At 38.9% G+C, this 18,329-nt stretch overlaps 1 protein-coding gene across 1 annotated transcript in view; it reads right to left on the reverse strand.

Moving 5' to 3' along the window:
* Positions 1-18,329, reverse strand: part of LOC126235161 (G-protein coupled receptor GRL101-like) — a 364,334-nt gene that overhangs the window by 12,903 nt on the left and 333,102 nt on the right. Inside the window, exons 23-25 of the mRNA XM_049943894.1 lie at positions 18,083-18,174; positions 12,324-12,544; positions 5,785-5,962 (exon numbers count right to left, since the gene is read on the reverse strand). Coding sequence (XP_049799851.1) covers positions 5,785-5,962; positions 12,324-12,544; positions 18,083-18,174 — 491 coding nt within the window. The remainder of the gene's footprint in view (positions 1-5,784; positions 5,963-12,323; positions 12,545-18,082; positions 18,175-18,329) is intronic.

An 18,329-nucleotide genomic window follows, 5' to 3' on the forward strand; every position in this document is an offset into this window, starting at 1 on the left:
AAGAGCAAAATAAATGACAAATTTGAAAGTTTTGAGAAAGAATGAAAGAATGCGTCATTAGTTAAGCCCACAGAACCTTATTAATTGTCTCTTTAATTGTAATGGTATAGTAATAATGAATATGAAATAGTTAAAGAATATGAATGCTGAAAAATATTTAACAAACTGTTCCACTATTTTTTCAAAAGTATCCAAACATCTGTTAGTGGACATTAATATGGATGTGTTCATCCTTTGCTTTTATGACAGCTTGAACTTAGCTGGGGACACTTTCAATGAGGTTTCTGAATGTCTGTGGAGAAATGGCAGCCCATTCTTGCTCAAGAACTGAAAGCAGAGAAGGCAGTGATGGACACTGGAGTCTGGAGTGAAGTCAACATTCTAAATAATAATAATAATAATAATAATAATAATAATAATAATAATAGTAATAATAATAGCTTTATTCAATATCGAATGGTACACTGCACGTGTACAAAGAAACCGTAATGATTAAAGTTATTTGTACAATACACAAGACACGTTCTTCTGAATACATCATTAATTTACAACAAAATTACAATAAGATGTTTACAGATTTCTATTCACATAATTTCACAAAGCATTTTACTAAAAATTTCTTAAGCTGATGTTTCAGTTTAATTGTAGGAAGAGCCATGACAGCACTGGGCAGTGCATTAGCTAATTTTATACCTGCGTACTGAGGCCCTTTTCGTAAAGTGCTTTTCTGTGGCTGCCAATGTAAAATCTTTCTTTATTTCTAGTATTGTACTGGTGGAAATCTGAATAAGTGTTTGGGTGCAGTCGTTTCACAAGCACTATGGCTTTTAGAATGTACGTGTTTATAACAGTTAACACCTCTGTTTTTGGAAACAAGTTGCAACAAGATTCCCTATGTTTTGCTCCACAGATTGTTTTCACACCCCTTTTTTGAAGAATGAGTAGCTTATCTAGATTAGCTTTGGTTGTTGCCCCCCAAATTTCAATACCGTAGTTCAAGTGAGAGGAGAAAAGAGTATGGTATGCAGTGTCTCTACAGAACTTGCTAATAATACTGATTGCAAATATATTTTTTGACAAATTAGTTGCTATGGAGTCAAAATGTGTGTCCCATTTCAGGTTGCTTTGGACTGTTATGCCAAGGAATTTTATGCTAGCCTCTTTCTTTACCAGTTCGTTGCCAATGTATAATTTAATTTCATTATTCAAACTACTTTTGTTAAACTCCATGAAGCATGTTTTACTGCTGCTTACATTTAAGTGGCTTTCATTAAAAAAACTGAACAATTTCTTTTGTCACATTATTACACTTGGCCTCTAGTTCATTACATGATTCCTTTTTACACAAAATGGACATGTCATTGGCATACAGAACAATTTTAGAATTTATAGTACAATATTTAATATCATTTACATAGGTCAAGAACAGAAGGGGGCCCAACACCGAGCTCTGGGGCACACCATATTTTATGCAAGTGATCTCCGATTTGTAGACACCACTTTCCATTTTAAGTAGAACAAACTGTTTTCTATTGCTCATATAACACTTTATTAGGTCATAATCAACGCCTCTAATGCCCATGTTCCTTAGCTTGTCTAATAGGATGTCAATATTCACACAATCAAAGGCTTTTTCCAGGTCTGGGTATACACCTGCCACATGTTCCTTGCTTTCGATACCCCCTAACACCTCTTCAATTAATTGAGCAGCTGCAGTGCTAGTTGATTTACCTTTTAGGAATCCATTTTGATTTTCAAACATCAGGTTGTGTTTGTTAAGACAGTTTATAATCCTGTTGTATATAACTTTCTCAACTATTTTGGAAAAGACAGGAAGGATTGAGACTGGTCTGTAGTTTTCTATTTTTTTGTCGTCATCTTTCTTAACAATTGGTGTTACCTGTGCTATTTTTAGTCTGTCTGGGATGGTGCCTGATTCTGATATACTGTTGACTGCTACAGACAGAGGTGCAGAGACATTTTGGCTACAGGCTTTTAAAACATTAATATTTAGGCCATCATGCCCAGCTGAATTAGAGGGTTTTAGAGAGCTAATGATGCCCATTATTTCTGCACAGTTTGTGGGGGCTAGATATATACTATGGTCACATGTATTACCTTTAAAACTGTAGTGCATGTTTTTATGTTTGTCATTTATGGCTTCCCCTACGGAAGAAAAATATTCATTAAAAATATTTACAATTTCCAGTTGGTCTTTTATGAGAATGCCATTGTGGTTAATAGTAAAGTCCATACAGGATTTGTCATTGCAGGTTCTAAAACTGTTTATGACTGCCCAGATGCCAGCAGTTATGTTGTGTGAGTTTTGAAGCATATTTGCAACATAGTTGCTCCTGGTCTGTTCAAATGGTTCAAATGGCTCTGAGCACTATGGGACTTAACATCTGTGGTCATCAGTCCCCTAGAACTTAGAACTACTTAAACCTAACTAACCTAAGGACATCACACACATCCATGCCCGAGGCAGCATTCGAACCTGCGACCGTAGCGGTCACGTGGTTCCAGACTGAAGCGCCTATAACCGCACGGCCACACCGGCCGGCGCTCCTGGTCTGTGTGAGTAAGTCCTTATAGTGTGCTTGATATATTTTGAAGGCTTCCTTTAGCTCAGGAATCTCTCTATTATTCAGCATTGCACTGTGAAGTAGTTTTAATTTTTCCCTCGCTTCAGTGACATTACTATTTACCCAAATATTTTTGTTTGTTTCTTTTTTGTGATTACAACTGGGCATGTGGTATCAAAGCAGTAATAGAAGTCAGCAGCAAAGCTATCACATGAAAAGCTATTATTTTCAAACCATTGTATTTGTGCTAGCATGCAGTTTAGTCTATTTATGTTGTGATTATACATTATTCTTTTAGTTACAAACTGTTGCTTTGTGGTGACAGTGGGGTCCTCATGGAGCTCAAATTTAAGCTGTACTGCATGGTGATCTGAGATGGCTAGTTTTAAAACCGATGCAATGTGGGACAGGTGGGTCATGTTTGTTATTATGTTGTCAAGACATGTTTTACTATTGCCAATTTCTCTAGTGGGTTCCCGAATGAGTGGGGTCAGATTAAATTCATCACACAGGCGATGTAACTTTTTGGTGCTGACATCATTTGTTAATAAATCTATATTTATATCCCCTGTAACTATAATATTTACATGACCATTTGGCCCAGAAAATGTTGTGTCTGTATATACAAGCAGGTCAGAAAGATTTACAAAAAAGGTATTTGTATTTGCTGCAGGTGGCCTGTAAACACTGATAACTGTTATGTTATCTCTACCCCATTTTAGGTTTATTGCAGCAAATTCTGAGACTCCTTCCAAGCAGAAGGCACTCACATCAATAACATTAAAATTACTTTCATTTACAGTGAAAATTGCTTCACCTCCCCCAGTCTTGCCTTTTCTACTGAAGGCTGTGAAGAATTTCATACACATTGGTTGACTAAAGCTAATCAGAGCTTCATTGTACCAATGTTCAGTTACAACTAATATATCGGGTTTGTCAATCCGTGAAATTATTTGTGAACAATGTTGCCTGACTTCCTCAATAATGTTGCTACTAACAATCTTTTTGCCTCTTCTGTTCATGTGCAGACCATGAGATGTGTGCAGCTCCCTTCCTAGATAGCTGACATCTACTAGAGACACATTCTGAAATTTACTACATAGAGCTTTAATCCTATCATTTGTTTTATGAACTTTCCGGTTCACAATAGACTTTTTCATAAGATCATACCTCTGTGGAATGTTGACAACAATTGTTTTGGTATCATTTAACTTACCCAGTACCATTTTCATATGTCTAATTGCATCATTTGCTTGATTTCTTGCTATATCATATGAACCTCCCATAATAACAACACAGTCATTGGATGAGAAGGAGTCACAATCCTGCATACACAGCTTCACCACAGCAGAAAGATGGGCTCCAGGCTGGATGTGGCCTACTGCTGCAAAGTTGTCTTGCATATTTGCGATGTTTTGCGCTATTTCACGTCAATGGCTGTCTCCATATAATAGAATCCGGCCCTGCTTGTGTTTGTGATTGTCGTCGTTTCTTCTGTTTTTCTCTAGGGACGATTTCTTGCATGTACTTTCACAGATTCTATTTGCTTGGATGGTTTGCTTACGTTCAATTTCATGTTTTGCACACGAGTTTGGGACTTGGTGTTTTCTGTACTTATCACTGACAGTTTTTTTGCTGCTTGAAGGATTACTTCTAGTTTGCATGGGCTGAACTTGTTCTTGTTCCACTATTTCATCGAGAATTTGAAACCTGTTTTGAGTAATGATGGCAGGAAAGCTTTCTTTGGTTTTCAGTTTAGGCCTACAGTAGTTCATCAGGTGCTATTGTTCAAATTCACACACCTTCTTATTTAAGAAAGTAACTTCAGCCTTTAGGCTCTGGATTTCACTAACCATATCGCCGACTAGTACAGATAATTCACACCTACAGCCACAAATTTTTGCTTTATGATAGTTATATGAGTTCTTAACGCAGCACTGACTACAGTTCTAGCATGTTATAAATTCATTATTTTCTTTCACAGATGAGTCCACTTTTGCACACTGAAAATGATACGAGTTATTACATTCCTTGCATGTGATTCCAGCTTTTAGTACTTTTCCACATTTTTTACTATTTTCCCCATCAAACATGAGTTTTTACATAAGCTAAGAACTTCACCATTACTATTTGCCACCATCTTCAATCATCCCAATGGTATTCAGTTTAGCTCAGGTCAGGACTCTGGGTAGACCAACCCACTTTAGGAGAGTTACTGTCCACAAACCATTGCCTCAGAGATGCTGCTTAATGATAGGGTGCATTGTCATCCTTCAACAAACAACTACAGTGTCTGAAATTCTCTAATACTGTACACAGAATTTAATATTGTAAAATGTGTTCATATTTTCCCGAATTTAGCATTTTCTTAAGGACAATAAGGACACCATACCCTAACCATGAAAAATATCCCCATACTGTAAAATCCACTCCACCACGCTTCACTGTTGGCACTATATATGATAGCAGATAAAATTCCCTAGGCATTTTCCAAACTCAAGCTCCTCCAACAGATTTAAAGAAATGTGTGGCTTATAAAAGGCTACTCAACCTGTGTATCCCACTCTTTTGAACTCCCTACACAGAGTCACTGTGTTACCTGGACTGCTGGTAGCACTCTGGAACTGATGAGAGTTTCCTTCCACTGGTAACACTCTGGAACTGTTGAGAGTTTCCTTCCACTGATTTCATGTGATTTCTTACAACCAGCCTTTTCAGTCCTTTGCGATCACTGTCCTCCAGTACAGAAGATTTGCCAGTCATGCTTCATCTACGTTTCTTCCTTTGCATTTCCATTTCACACTCACATCACCAACAGTCAGCTTGGCAAGGTTGAAATGTCCCTGGCGTTTTTGTTACTCGGGTGAGATCCAATGACTAATCCATGTTTGAGGTCACTGAGCTCTCCTGACTGTCACTTCTACTGACAACAAAACACTCTTGAGTTTTTTATACTGGTGGGTCCATATCTCATGACCTCTAGTGATCAGTTCCATATTACACAGGGGTGTCCTGATACTTTTGATCAAATAGTGTGCATAGAAATTTGTAATGTCAATAAAGGGTTGACAAAGCATGTTTTATGTAGGAACTATAATCATTGCACAGCCACTAAAAATGGAAAAGATGTGCTTTAACTATCAGACAGTAACATATATTTTTATATTTTTAAATGAATTATTTGTCTGACTGACTTTACCTGTAACAGATGAGTATGTGTGGTGCTGTTCAGCTGTAAGCGACAGCCTACATGATCTCTTCAAAGTCTTCAGTCCTTTTAGAGTTGGTTCTAGGAAAGGTGTAGTTGATATTGTGTAAAGAATAGGATTGATAGCTGCGTTTAGTGGTAGAACAAATACAGCTATCCATGCGTAAACCTGTGTGCAGAAAATTGAGGTGATTTATTACTTTTCCTTCACACTGTTACATATTTCAAACAATGGAAGCTCCAGGTTGAAATATCAACAATATAAGGAAAAGGATAGTTTACTATTCACCATGAAGTTGACACAATAAGTGGCAAAAAATGGTTCAAATGGCTCTGAGCACTATGGGACTCAACTGCTGAGGTCATTAGTCCCCTAGAACTTAGAACTAGTTAAACCTAACTAACCTAAGGACATCACAAACATCCATGCCCGAGGCAGGATTCGAACCTGCGACCGTAGCGGTCTTGCGGTTCCAGACTGCAGCGCCTTTAACCGCACGGCCACTCCGGCCGGCACAATAAGTGGCAGCCAGGCAACAAAAAGACTGTTACACTCTTCATGACTAAAACCTTCTTGAGAAAAAAAAACACATACACATCCATTCACACAAGCAAGCACACTTCACCCACATATGGTCAGCCTCCTCGGCAGCTCAGATGAAGCCTCTATGCAACTCAACATGTCATCTTTATGGAGAATAGCAATCTATCCTTTTCTTTATATTGTAGTTTGATATTATGATTTACAACGCAAGAGAGCAACAGTTTACATAAAAACTTCCAGAAACTTTGAAGTAACACAGTTCATACTTTTGCAAGGATAAAATCAATGAGAATGGCCAGCTATATGTTTGCAAAATGCATAAAATTACAAATACGTGACTGAATCTTAACAGAATGCTGGGCAGAGTGGAACTGATTGAACCTGCATCACAGCTTTATGTAGAAGAAGATTATTGGTCTGCATTAACAGAACATGTCATAACAAAACAGCTATTAGAGTGTATTCAAATGTGAAGCAAAACAATTGTTCTTTGTGATGCCATTGCTCAGATAGCCTAAGTGTCAAGGCAAATGCTCATGATAAGCAGGAAATTTGCATTTGAGTCCCAGTCTGACACAAATTTTCAACTACCACAATATATACATTCATTCCAATTACACTCCTGGAAATGGAAAAAAGAACACATTGACACCGGTGTGTCAGACCCACCATACTTGCTCCGGACACTGCGAGAGGGCTGTACAAGCAATGATCACACGCACGGCACAGCAGACACACCAGGAACCGCAGTGTTGGCCGTCGAATGGCGCTAGCTGCGCAGCATTTGTGCACCGCCGCCGTCAGTGTCAGCCAGTTTGCCGTGGCATACGGAGGTCCATCGCAGTCTTTAACACTGGTAGCATGCCGCGACAGCATGGACGTGAACCGTATGTGCAGTTGACGGACTTTGAGCGAGGGCGTATAGTGGGCATGCGGGAGGCCGGGTGGACGTACCGCCGAATTGCTCAACACGTGGGGCGTGAGGTCTCCACAGTACATCGATGTTGTCGCCAGTGGTCGGCGGAAGGTGCACGTGCCCGTCGACCTGGGACCGGACCGCAGCGACGCACGGATGCACGCCAAGACCGTAGGATCCTACGCAGTGCAGTAGGGGACCGCACTGCCACTTCCCAGCAAATTAGGGACACTGTTGCTCCTGGGGTATCGGCGAGGACCATTCGCAACCGTCTCCATGAAGCTGGGCTACGGTCCCGCACACCGTTAGGCCGTCTTCCGCTCACGCCCCAACATCGTGCAGCCCGCCTCCAGTGGTGTCGCGACAGGCGTGAATGGAGGGACGAATGGAGATGTGTCGTCTTCAGCAATGAGAGTCGCTTCTGCCTTGGTGCCAATGATGGTCGTATGCGTGTTTGGCGCCGTGCAGGTGAGTGCCACAATCAGGACTGCATACGACCGAGGCACACAGGGCCAACACCCGGCATCATGGTGTGGGGAGCGATCTCCTACACTGGCCGTACACCACTGGTGATCGTCGAGGGGACACTGAATAGTGCACGGTACATCCAAACCGTCATCGAACCCATCGTTCTACCATTCCTAGACCGGCAAGGGAACATGCTGTTCCAACAGGACAATGCACATCCGCATGTATCCCGTGCCACCCAACGTGCTCTAGAAGGTGTAAGTCAACTACCCTGGCCAGCAAGATCTCCGGATCTGTCCCCCATTGAGCATGTTTGGGACTGGATGAAGCGTCGTCTCACGGGGTCTGCACGTCCAGCATGAACGCTGGTCCAACTGAGGCGCCAGGTGGAAATGGCATGGCAAGCCGTTCCACAGGACTACATCCAGCATCTCTACGATCGTCTCCATGGAAGAATAGCAGCCTGCATTGCTGCGAAAGGTGGATATACACTGTACTAGTGCCGACATTGTGCATGCTCTGTTGCCTGTGTCTATGTGCCTGTGGTTCTGTCAGTGTGATCATGTGATGTATCTGACCCCAGGAATGTGTCAATAAAGTTTCCCCTTCCTGGGACAATGAATTCACGGTGTTCTTATTTCAATTTCCAGGAGTGTATATTTGTGCCATAGATGGCACATGTTTGATGAGGTACTGCTCTAATATCAGAGTAAACACTGTTTCCCTTTACTATTAACCACTTAAGAGAACACAAAGCTATTGCTTTCTTCAACCTTGTTTGTAAAATGATATACAGATAAAATTGGAAAATTGGCAATTTCTAGGCATATCATTTATTTGATCAAACCTACTATTTGTTTATTTCATAATTATTGTGCAAACACTTGCTGCTCTCTTCTCACAAAAAGCACTACTCAGTAACTTATTAAACACAGTACACAGCAAAATGAAAAATTGCCATGGGGTTCAAACATATACACTGTCCAGAGGTGCTTTCTAAATACAGAAATTCATGACAGGCTACCTTTCCATAATCAGGGATGGGAAGATGAAGCATATCATCTAAAGCACACTGAGAATTTCTCTAACATTAAATTCTTGATACAGCTGATTAGCAGCACTGAAACAGTGATTGTGGCATGTGTCACTAGTTTTCAATGTCACAGTCACAGTCATATGGCAGTTGTATGATTGATGGTAGTGGACTGAATAGCTATTAATGGAGAATTAAACATTTTTTTAAAGTATCTATGAACAGTTTCACTCATCAATAAGCCTATTTTCAAGTGATTCTCCTCTGCCAATATATGCATGGTCAAATAATTTCTAGCTGTGTATTGCTATCCTCCTCCTCTGGTGTTTCTTCATCTCTCATTCTTGCTAGCACTTGAGTCATCCACATTCAGTTGTGTGTGTGGAGAATACTACTTCAATAGCTAAGCTATGGAGTTAAGTTTCTCAATTTTATACCTATCCAGTGCTTAACACTTTCTGAACACAGTGAATGGGTTGTATTTGTTCATTTTATTATTTTAAGTATGTGAATTTGTCACACAGTGATACCTAAAGCACTTACAAAATTGAGGAAAAAAGATTGGGGGAAGACATGAACAAGGTAGCAAAGAACTGTACAATCTTTTCTCAATTTTTTAATTTTTTTGGAAACTGGTTGTTTCTCCTTTTTATTTCTCAAAAGTAAATCAACAGCTTTTCTGACACTTTTTCAGATCAGTAGATTTATAAGATGCACTTTTAAAATAATACTGCACTGCTTTCCAATATACTTCATATTTATACATTAAGAGCAAATGATGTTGGGTTATTTTGCAAAAACTAAAGAGTTTAAAAAATGTGTTACACTGTTTTATTTTATTGTTCCCAGACTTGACAGTCAAGTAAAAAATTGAGACTCAATGCTTTTACTCTGCTCCACTGTCATGAATGATAAAAGATTCAATTTAATGAATCCACTAACATCATATACATTATGTTCCACACAAGAATGTGGAACACATACAGAAATAAAATTAATCAATCGTAAACTACATGTGCACTTCACTCGTAAAATAATCATAAATGTTGACATACTTATTATATAAATAATACATGTAGCTTACATTTGATATCACTGTGGTACATTAAAAAAGTAATTAGATATATGAACATTCTTTCCCGAAACCAGCTGATTTTGTATCTAACTGACATAATGCTTTCTAATCAATTAGTGAAATTAATGTCACTTTGAGAAACCTCATTCAAGGAACCATTGCAACAGTCAACTGAAATGTGTTATGCAAAACTAAATCTTCATAGCCACAACCAAATGTATATACCATTCCCCATAATACAAGTCCAATGTTTTAATTGTTTTATCACCTGAGACAAACATCTCAAAAATGAGATTGACAGTAAGTGCAAAATGGCTAAGCAGGGATGTTTAGAGGACAAATGTAAGGATGTAGAAGCATATATCACTAGGGGTAAGACAGATACTGCCTGCAGAAAAATTAAAAAGACCTTTGGAGAAAAGAGAACCACATATCAATATCAAGAGCTCAAAAGGAAAACCAGTCATAAGCAAAGAAGGGAAAGCACAAACATGGAAGGAGCATACACAGAGTCTGTACAAGGGCAATGTACTTGAGGGCAGTAATATGGAAATGGAAGAGGACGTAGCTGAAGGTGGAATGAGAGATATGATACTATTTGAAGAATTTGACAGAGCACTGAAAGACCTAATTCAAAACAAGACCCCATGAATAGACAACATTCCCTTAGAGCTACTGATAGCCTTGGTAGAGCCAGCCCTGAAAAAACTCTTCCATCTGGTGAGCCAGATGTATGAGATGGGTGAAATACCCTCATACTTCAAGAAGAATATAATAATTCCAACCCCACAGAAATCAGGTGCTGACAGGTGTGAAAATTACCAAACTAACAGTTTAATAAGTCATGGTTGCAAAAGACTAACACAAATTCTTTGCAGGCTAATTGAAAAACTGGTAGAAGCTGACATCAGGGATGATCAATTCGGATTCTGTAGAAATGTTGGAACACACAACACAATACTGACCCAACAATTTATCTTAGGAGATATGTTAAGGAAATACAAACCTACATTTCTAGCATTTGTAGACTTAGAGAAAGCTTTTTAGGTGGTAGGGGTAAAATACAGGGAGTGAAAGGCTATTTACAAGTTATAAGAGTCAAGGGCACGAAAAGGAACCTGTGATAAAGAGTGAAGTGATGTTATTCAGTCTGTACATTGAGCAAGCAGTAAAGGAAACAGAAAAATTTGGAGTAGGAATTAAAATACATGGAAAAGAAATAAAAACTTTGAGGTTTGCCAACAATAGTGTAATTCTGTCAGGGACACCAAAGGATCTGGAAGAGCAGCTGAACGGAATGGGCAGTGTCTTGAAAGGAGGATATAAGATGAACATCAACAAATGCAAAATGAGGATAATGGAATGTAATCAAATTAAATCAAGTGATGCTCAGGGAACTAGATTACAAAATGAGATACTTAAAGTGGTAGATGAGTTTTCCTGTCTGGGAAGCAAAACAACTGACAATGGTTGAAGTAGAGAGGATAAAAAATGTAGATTGGCTATGGCAAGGAAAGAATTTCTGAAGAAGAGAAATTTATTAGCATCAAGTATAGATTTAAGTGTCAGGAAGTCCTTTCTGAAAGTACTTGTGTGGAGTGTCGCTATGTATGGAAGTGAAACATGGCCGATAAATAGTTTAGACAAGAAGAGAATAAAAGCTTTGAAAATGTGGTGCTACAGAAGAATGCTGAAGATTAGATGGACAGATCATGTAACTAATGAGGAGGTACTGAGTAGAATTGGGGAGAAGAGGAATTTGCGACACAACTTGACTAGAAGAAGGGATCGGTTGCAGGACCCATTCTGAGGTATCAAGGCATCACCAATTTAGTACTGGAGGGAAGCACAGAGGGTAAAAATTGAAGAGGGAGACCAAGAGATCAACACATTAAGCAAATTCAGAAGGATGTAGTTTGCAGTAGTTACTTAGAAATGAAGAGGCTTGCACAGGATAGAGTAACATGGAGAGCTGCATCAAACCAATCTCTGGACTGAAGACCACAACAACAACAACAACAACAACAACAACACCTGATGCAGTCACTTGAGTAAGGATAGCAAGAGAAGCAATTATTGTGGAAGCAGGGCCAGCACTAACTTTTTCTGCCCTTGCATTCCTTTGTGAAGAAGCAACAAAATAGTATTATTATTATTATTGTTATTATTATTATTATTATTATTATTATTATTATAGTATCAGCTCATTGTATATTTAAAGTACACATTTTGTATTGGCATTAAGTTTTCCATGGGCAGCATAAACCCATAAAATGTGGATGTACTCAGTATGGTATTAAAATTAGATAATACAAAAGAAAAAAGTCTCATTAAAATTTGCTAGTTCTGATTTTTGGCCCAAAAGAAATCAGCCCTGCTAAAAAAATACAGAGTAAGCATTTTATAGCAAATGAAAGGGAAGAACTCAACAGAAAATTTTTACCAACAACAGCTGAAAGACCTGCTATATATTAGAAAAGAACATTTTGTGTACCTGTGGAGGGACTGTCGTTCCTGCCAAAGACAGTATTCCCAAGCATATGATAGGCATCCAGCAAGCTGCATCTGTAGCAACAATAAGAGTCATTCGGCGGGCAATCACTGCTGACTCAGCAGTTTTCTGATTCATTTGTGCTGCTTGTTGAGTTGTCCTCGCTATCACAAACATTGACGTATACCCGACAGCAATAACAGAGAATGATGCCAGATTCAAGACTGTAAGAAATATTGTACTCTTGGTCAATATAAATCACAGATGTCTGAAAATGAAAATGTAGCTCACAGTTGCAAAGAGACACATTTAAATAAATCAAGTTACACAAAATACATTCAGCACATATAAACCTTCTAAAAAGAGGATGATTCAAAATGAAGCTGCATCTGGATAAATATAAGAAAAAAGGGCAACTTATCATGCACCAGTAACCTGAGAGATACATATTTAGCACAACTGATACACTGTCAAAGATTAGCAATTTCCTTGTTTGTGATGACTTTGGTACTCATAATGAAGTAGTTGTCAAACCACCTTTTTTCTATTACACAATATGGTTAACAATTGAAAACTTAAGGCCACTTGTGAAATGCTAACACTGAGTGAGAATTCTCTCAAGTGAGGTGGGGCTAACCACTTGAATTTGTATAGGCTTGATAGCAACAGCAGTCAGTCAAGCTGGATATCGTGTGTCACGTGTTGCATAATTCAGGCCACATACCAGACACAGTAGATGCTCTTGTTTAAAGTGCGATATAACACAAAAATTAATAGCAAACCTGAGCACATCCTTCATTCTTCACAGTTACATCACTAGCTATGTTCACAAACAAATTTTATCATGCCATATTCATCATTTCCAAACTGATGTTTAGTAATAAAATTGCCTAGTTGCACAATGATCCTAATGAGGAATAGATTAACCATCTTACATCATGCAATCCCATTATGAGGCCTGCTCTTATTCTCTAATATTACACACAAATTGGAGTACTTTCTCTTATCCTTAAAATCTCCAAAGCATCTTCCTCAGAGTCATGTATCTCCTCAAGCCTTTGATTGTCGGATGCCACCATGGTTGGGTAAAATTTGTTCCATGCTTCCTGTGGCTGCTGTCTAAATCTTGACACTGTGAAGAGCTATAGTATTAAAATGAAAGTCCCTTATGATAGGACTCTTGTTAAACAGCAGTTACCATAGAATCACAGCTTCAGTCTTACATACTGGCATAATGAATAAAAACCTTGTTATGATGAATGCGTACAATGACTACATGACACACAACCTTGTCGCCGAAGATAACATGCATTACAATAATAAGGTGCTGGGCAATTGCTTCACCACAGATACAGTTTGGATTGTACCATCCCCTGCTTCAGTACCAGTATATTAGAAGTTTAGAGGTGTTAATGTGTTTTAAGCAGATGCTCCGTGTTTGTCAACCACTAGACTTCAAATTTATGTACACTCTGTAAACAAAATGTACTTCACTGACTTTTGTTTGTTTATTGTTCAATATTTTTTCTTTTTAGTCGATCAGTTTTTATTTTCTCTATTTTTCTTGTCTTTATCACCATGTCCCTTTCATGTTCCCTCAGTGGCGTTTTCAGTAAAGGAATAGTTTTAAAAAAGAGATCAGCTGCACCAAGATCAACCTATTCAAGATTAACCTGGTTGAACCTGTAGTATTGAAAATTTAGTTTGCTTGTGAAGCCAGCAGCTTACAGAATCACTGTTTGATTGATTTTTGAGTATTACTCATCAGTCTGGAACTATTATCAGCTAGGATTAATAAAAGAAATAGAGAAGATCCAGAATGGCAGCATCATCTGCCAGAGAATTGTTTGGCAAGTGTGAGAATGTCACAGAAATGCTCACCCAACTCCAATGGCAGACACGGCAAGAGGTGAGATGCGGATCAGGTGTGGTTTCCTGTTAATATTCTGGGGACATACTTTCGAGGACAGTAAAACAGCATATACTAGCTTCTGAATATATATCATGAGATGACTATGACAGTAAAATTAAAGAAATTTGAATTAATAGGACTTAGTGACTGGTTCTATTTGAGGACATTTAGTGCTGGAATAAAAAATAAAGGAAATAATAATGGCGCAACTTACACTGAGGTGACAAAAGTCCTAGGATACCTCCTAATATCATGTTGGGCCTCTTTTAGTACAGTATAGTGCAGCAATGTGATGTGGTATGGACTCAACAAGTTGCCAGAAGTCCCCTGCAGAAATATGAGCCATGCTGCCTCTATAGCCATCCATAATTGCGAAAGTGTTGCCAGTGCACAGTTTTGTACATGAACCAACCTCTTGATTATGCCCCATAAATGTTTGATAGGATTCATGTTGGGCAGTTTGGGTGGCCAAAACATTTGCCTGAACTGTCTAGAACAATTGTGGTCCAGTGATGCAGCATATTGTCATCCATAAAAATTCTCTCTTTATATGGGAACATGAAGTACATGAATGGCTGGAAATGGTCTCCAAGTAGCCAAACATAAACATTTCCACTCAATGATCGGTTCAGTTTGACCGGAGGATCCAGTCCATCCCATGCAAACACAACCCACGCCATTATGGATCCACCGCCAGCTTGCACAGTGCCTTGCTGACAACTTGGGCACACAGCTTCATGTTGTCTGCACCACACTTGAACCCTACCATCTGCTCTTACCAAATAAAATCAGGATTCATCTAACCAGGCCATGGTTTTCGAGTTGTCTAGGGTCCAACTGAGATGGTCATGAACCCAGGAGAGCTGTTGCAGGTGATGTCGTGCCATTAGCAAAGGCTCTCGTGCCAGTTGTCTGCTGCCATAGTCCGTAAATGCCAGATTTTACTGCAGTGTCCTAACAGATACATTTGTTGTATGTCCCAATTGATTTCTGCAGTCATTTCTTGCAGTGTTGCTTGTCTGTTAGCACTGACAATGCCACTACTCTCTCCACATTGTTGATTGTGAGAGGTAGTGCCTGAAATATAGTATTCTCATCACACTCTTGACACTGTGCTTCTCGGAATATTGAATATCCTAATGATTTCCAGAGTGGAATGCCTCATGTGTCTGCTCCAACTACCACTATGCATTCAAAGTCTTTTAATTCCTGTCATGTGGCCATAATCATGTCAGAAACATTTTCACATGAATCACCTGAGTACAGATGACTCCTCCATCAATGCACTGCCCATTTATACCTTGAGTGCATGATACTACTGCCATCTATATGTGTGCATATTGCTACCCCATGGCTTTTGGCATCTCAGTGTATAACTTCCACCAGTAACTTAGGGCAACTCATGGAGTACAGGTGTAGGTATACTTGTACATGTTTAAGTTAATGTGCCACTTAGCTAATCATAATTCATTAAGGTTATGGCAATTTTCACCTCTATGGTGTCTTAAAAATCTGTAATTAATGACCAAAGAATAATAGAATACCTGATTATCTCACACAAAGAAACTGGGATTGAAACTAATGTGAGGCAAAAATTTTTCTAAGATTAATATTGCAGCTGGTTATTTCATTACCATTAGACAACAAACAGCATAATATTAGTGGCAATCAACATTTACTTTTGCCTTTTGCCATTGCCAGCATCCTTCCATCTTCTGATACTACTGGGCAATGGACACAACCTAACGCAGAATTTACCAGTTACTATTTAAGTGATATGGAAAAAAAAACAACACCACAAAGGAATTATCTGAATGGGATGGAATTCAGTAGATGTGATGTACATGTACAGACAAACAAATGATTACAATTTCAAAAACAATTGTACAATTTATTCAAGAGAAAGACCACCACCTCCCTCCCATTTGAGCAAGTCAATAATGGGTTTCTCCACCTCTGGCTCTTATGCAAGCAGTTATTCAGCTTGGCATTGATTGACAGAGTTGTTAGATGGCCTTCTGAGGGATGTAATGCCAAATTCTGTTTATTTGGCATGTTAGATCATCAAAATTCTGAGCTGGTTGGGGGGTCCTAAATGCTTAATTCGGAAAAGATCTGGTAATCTTACTGGCCAAGGTAGGATTGGTAAACATAAAGACAAACAGTAGAAACTGTCACTGTGTTACGGCAGCCATTATCTTGCTGAAATGTAGACCCTGGATGGCTTGGCATGGAGGATAACAAAATGGGATATAGAGTATAGTCATTGTACTGCTGTGCTATAAGGGCACCATGGATAACAACAGAAGGGCTGCTGTTATGAAATGAAATGGCACTCCAGATCACCACTCCCAGCTGTTGGGCCATATGGTGAGTGACATTCAGAGTGGTGTCTCACTGCTGTCTGTCGTGTCATCAGACACACCTTTGGTGGTCATCTGAGCTCAATTTGAAGCAGGACTCATCACTGAAGACAGTTCTACTCCACTCAATGAGATTTCAGGCTGTGTGCCCAACACCACTGTAAATAAACTTGTTGGTGTACAGAGGTCAATGGCGGTCAACACAAGGGGCACCAAGAGATTAACCCCCTTCTGTGAGCCACCAATGAATGGTCCTTGTGATCACTGAAGCACCAGTTACATGTTGGATCAATGATAATAATGAATCTGGAGTTCTGAGTCCCTGTATGATGACTGCTTGTTCGGCTCTGAGTGCCTTTCTGATGATTGCTTGGTCCTCATGTTCAGTCATCTCTCTAGGTCAACAGCATCCATCTTGATGCCCCATTCAGTCATGGCTCACACATCCTGCCAACATCGTTGAATAGTGGCATCACTCTTATTCCAATGTTCAGCAACATGGCGATTACTGCAACTGGCTTCTTTGAGCCCAGCTGCACATCCTACCTCAAATGCAGACATCTGTATATATTGTTCACCTGTCTAAAAGGCACAGTTACTGCCCAACCATGTACATTAAATGATTACTACCCTTGCCAGGTGCATAGTGGAATTGCACTGCAGCATCTCAGCTTCACCCATCAGCAACCAAAGTTTGCAATTTTGTGTTTTCCATTAATACTTGTAAGAATATCAATTTGCCTAACACCATGGAGCATAATTCTTTTTATCTCAGAGTGTAATTATTACTTGCACAAACAGAGAGAAGCACATGGACAATTTAAGTGTCTTTTTCCATCAGTTAGAGGAAACAGGCATAAAATGTGAGCAAGTGCAGCTTTGTTACCAATATGTGGGCCAAATCACAAGTAAAGATGGAGTAAAAGAAATCAGTCACCATCTCACAGCCACAGAGAAAACTCCTAAACCCTACAATTTGAAGGAGTTACAACTGTTTATGGACAACATAAAGTACTGATGCAAGATTGTACCAAATCTTCAGCATGTTTCTTATTCTTTTAAGCACAGCTAAAGAAAGGGATAGGGTTTCAGAGAGCATTACAGTGCGACATGACATTCTCATTGCTACAGAACTGACTCAAGTTGGTATCCTGTTTAGCGATGTACATGCTCCCCAAACAACAGATGCTGGAAATTGATGTGTCAGTGTGCAGTGTGGGTGTGGTTTTATCATACAAAAAAATATGATGGACACGACATCATCTTCTAAGGAAATTATTCACAGATTGAGAAAGGAGCTCTGGAAACTATTTATGCCATTTATATATTTATATATGTGTTTTCTTATATATCAATAAATTTCAACTTATCATAAGCCATAATACCTTATTGGTTCTTGCCATAATACAGAGTCAAAGTCACACAAAAAGGATTAAAAGACAGAGATAATATTCTAAATAAAGACCAAAGTCTCCTTACATACTTACAGAGGAATACAAACACTGAATATTCCCATCCATTATATTTCTGTGGTGTTATGTGCAGTGCAAGGCAAACTCCAGATCTTCCATAAAAATTCCTGTGCAGAGTGAGAAACAACCGTAAAATGCATTATAGTTTAATGTTATTAATATCAAATATGGCTTGGAGACTAAACAATTACAATATGATATCATTTAATTATCTTAACCATTGACATGATTACAAGTATTGATAATTGACACACCAACCTTC

The sequence above is a fragment of the Schistocerca nitens genome, chromosome 2 (genome assembly GCF_023898315.1).
Source record: "Schistocerca nitens isolate TAMUIC-IGC-003100 chromosome 2, iqSchNite1.1, whole genome shotgun sequence".
NCBI lineage: Eukaryota > Metazoa > Arthropoda > Insecta > Orthoptera > Acrididae > Schistocerca > Schistocerca nitens.